This window comes from Cupressus sempervirens, chromosome 2 (genome assembly GCF_028749045.1).
Source record: "Cupressus sempervirens isolate cs-2001-9-10 chromosome 2, ASM2874904v1, whole genome shotgun sequence".
Lineage (NCBI taxonomy): Eukaryota > Viridiplantae > Streptophyta > Pinopsida > Cupressales > Cupressaceae > Cupressus > Cupressus sempervirens.
In genome coordinates, this window is record NC_143119.1 from 615,923,481 (window position 1) to 615,926,610 (window position 3,130).

Sequence of the window (3,130 nt, forward strand, 5' to 3'; positions counted from 1 at the left end):
TGGCCTTCCAAGTAGACTAGAAGAAAGAGACTTTTATATATTAAAAATGTGCCAATAAAATTGTCATTTAGAATTTTCTTCCTGGTTCTTTATCTGATGAGCTCTCAAATCAGATTTATTTATTTATAAAATTTACAGAGGTTAGCCCACTTTTGCCTTAAAAAAATAAAAATAAAAATTACCATTTTTTAAAAGCAAAGGCATGAGTGATACAGAATGGAACGAGCTCTTTCCAAAGATAATCTACATTGAAAATGCCAAAAAAAACTCCTTAATTTGTAGAAGTACATTTTCTTCTGATCTCACCAGCAGAACCAGTGAGAACACCTATTTTCCCCATCTTCTCCATTGACACACCAAAATCAGAGAAAAATGTAGACATCTGCAACTCCTCTCTCAAATATGACATCGCCTCATTATCTGTGATGAGCGCAGCATCTGATTGGAACAGCCCTCTCCGCCTTTGTAAACCATAGAAATAATTGTTATCAAAAGTTCTAAAGCTGCCCGGGTCCATCTCTACCAGTTTACTTGTATCGCCAGCCTTGCATTTTATCTTCAGCTGAGCAGCATACAATTTGTCCAAGGCAGGATCCATGTCTCCCTTTCCACTGAAGTTGTAAAGCCTGCTGTTAATCGAGCTGCAATGGGCTGTTCCAATGGTGTGCCCACCTGAGAAACATGAATTATTGTATCAATCTCAATTAGATTTCTAGCACCTTATTGATAGATTATAGAGTATGATCTTTAAATTGATGAAACAAAACACATGATTTTATCCAAAATAAGAAAAGATTGTACAAAACTGATTTTACAAGATTCATATTAACTACCATAGTATTGATTTTTTATGCACCTGATAAGAGGACAAGATTTTTGACAAGATTCAAACTTATATTGATTAATTATAGACTATCATTCCAAAAATTCAATAACTTATTCCAAACAAGAGTAAGATTCAATATTATATTTAAGATTGGTAGAAAACTAATATCTTTAAGATTCAAACTGCAACTAGTATTGATTTTTATGCACCTGATAAGACAACGAGATCTTTGACAGTAAGCCCAACTTTGGCGAAGATTGATTTGAGTTGGGAGAAGTTTCCATTGGCGGGTGGAAGATTTGTTAGGGCTTCTGTGTCTCGAGACAACATTCCATCTCTACGACCAGTTGGAACATTCCACGATGGTCCTCCCACCTGTTCATCAATTCATTATTGTTTATTAAGTTGTCTTCCTTTTCATGATAGATCATGATGTGTGAAATCTATAGATTCATCGATTCTTATGTTTTCTTAGTTCTTTGTATCATCTTTTCATTCTAATAATAGATAAAGAAATGTGATTTTAAATTTAATCGTTCATTAACCATTATATTTCCCTAACTCATTATGTTTTCTTAGCTCTTTTCATTCTAATGATCTTAAATCTTCCTCAGATATCCAACTCAATTATTTATTACAATATCATGGAAGGGAATCCAGAATAAAGCAAACTGTGTGAGAAACTACTTATAAACATGTACATAGATTTGATTGTAATGTTTAGGATGGAGGTTTTACCTTGTGAACAGCATCCCGAGCAACGAGTGCAAGAATATCAGCGCATGAAACAATTCCTGGACATAATTTTTCTACCACAGCTTTTGCATCATCAATTATCTGAAAACCTCTCAAACTTAGATTTGGAAATGCCACCTTCTCTGCTTTCTGTGATTTTATTGAATTCAGTAACACCGACCCATCACAACCCTGAATTCGCCAATGTTTGATCAGAAAAGAGACGAGGAAACCAAACATTATCAGTCTTTCCTCATGAAGTGCCCAAGGTCATAGCATGCCAAGCTTTAATGTTTTTTTCCAGTCTTATCTTATAAAAAAGAATACCCACTTAATACAAAAGCATAAGCAATCAATAAAAATAGAAATTGGGTCACTGTGTTTTACAATTTATAAAATTAGAATAATTATTTTTAAATTAGATTGTGTGCTAGCTTTTGTATTTTCAAAGATTGTAATAAGATTTTATCATTTATCATCAAAAGAAAATGAACCTTATCAAAAGTCAGAACAATTTATATAGAAATTGGGTCTTCAAGTAAAGAGTCCATAAGATTAAAACTTCATGTTTTCACAATTTATAAAAGTAAAAAAAATCTTTCTAAATTGGATTGTCTACTAATTTTTCATAGCGTTTTAGATTACACATACTTTCGTGAATCTGAAAAAAAAATTGACTTTGTTTTATCTTTAGTACATTTTGTCTGAAGATTATCCTGTCCCCTAATTGTTTACATGTTTTAGATCACATATAATGTACCAACCACACATTGTTAAGTTTTACATGACATTTTAGATGGCACATGCTAATTTTTGCATCTACAGATCATTAATGGTCATTTTTGTACAAAGATAGAATACAATCAGAAAAATAATAATAGATCTAGAAGCAATATAGTGATGAGAAAACCAGTTATGTGAGTGCAATTGAAGCATTGAATACGTACCCTAACAAAACAATCATGAAAGTGCATTCTGAGAAGAGGTGCAGCAATGGATGGAGAATTCATTACATGCCTTCTCACCACCTTTTCAACTGCTGAATAAACGCCCGGACAACTTGTATGATAGAAATTAAGTGAGAGTCCTCCAGCCTCCTCTGATAAAGAGACACCAAATATCAAAACAATTGTAAGTACTGAAATAAAAGCAGCCATTACTGCACTCTTCATCATTGTATCACCAATCCTACTTAACAAACAACACTCATGCTTCTCCCCCTTCTTTACAGCTCATAAATGGCAGCCCATGTTATGATATTCTCTGACCAGTTGAATGGGTGCAGACAAAACGAATCTAAACAATAGTTTCAAATCAAAGTAGTTGAATATTTTGTATAAATAACATGTTCCAAAGCAAGACAACGTAACAATCAGATTGGCACAGCATAACCACTAAATTATATAATCGATTCAATTGTTTGTTTATATGGATTTTGTCATCAGCCTTTGATTTCCTATTAACATCCCCACCAAGTCTGTCTTTTTCCATTCAATCCTTATTAAACTTCCATGAAACTCTGTATCAACCTTTTAAAATTCATGAAGCCACCTTACCTTGCAACGATTT

At 33.1% G+C, this 3,130-nt stretch overlaps 1 protein-coding gene across 1 annotated transcript; it reads right to left on the reverse strand.

Moving 5' to 3' along the window:
• Window positions 1–271: 271 nt before the first annotated feature.
• Window positions 272–2,733, reverse strand: LOC149574887 (peroxidase 56-like). The gene is made up of 4 exons (XM_089812145.1): window positions 2,509–2,733; window positions 1,565–1,753; window positions 1,036–1,201; window positions 272–672 (listed from the first exon to the last, which is right to left on the reverse strand). The coding sequence occupies exons 1-4, from the start codon at window positions 2,731–2,733 to the stop codon at window positions 272–274; spliced, it is 981 nt and encodes a 326-aa protein (XP_089668271.1).
• Between the last annotated feature and the right edge of the window lie 397 nt (window positions 2,734–3,130).

Coding starts and splice junctions, on each gene's coding strand:
- LOC149574887 (XM_089812145.1), bottom strand. CDS start 2,733: ATGAAGAGTGCAGTAATGGCTGCTTTTATTTCAGTACTTACAATTGTT. Junction 1,754..2,508: donor TTCATGATTGTTTTGTTAGG/GTACGTATTCAA, acceptor TGGCGAATTCAG/GGTTGTGATGGGTCGGTGTT. Junction 673..1,035: donor AGATCTCGTTGTCTTATCAG/GTGCATAAAAAT, acceptor CATGTTTCTCAG/GTGGGCACACCATTGGAACA.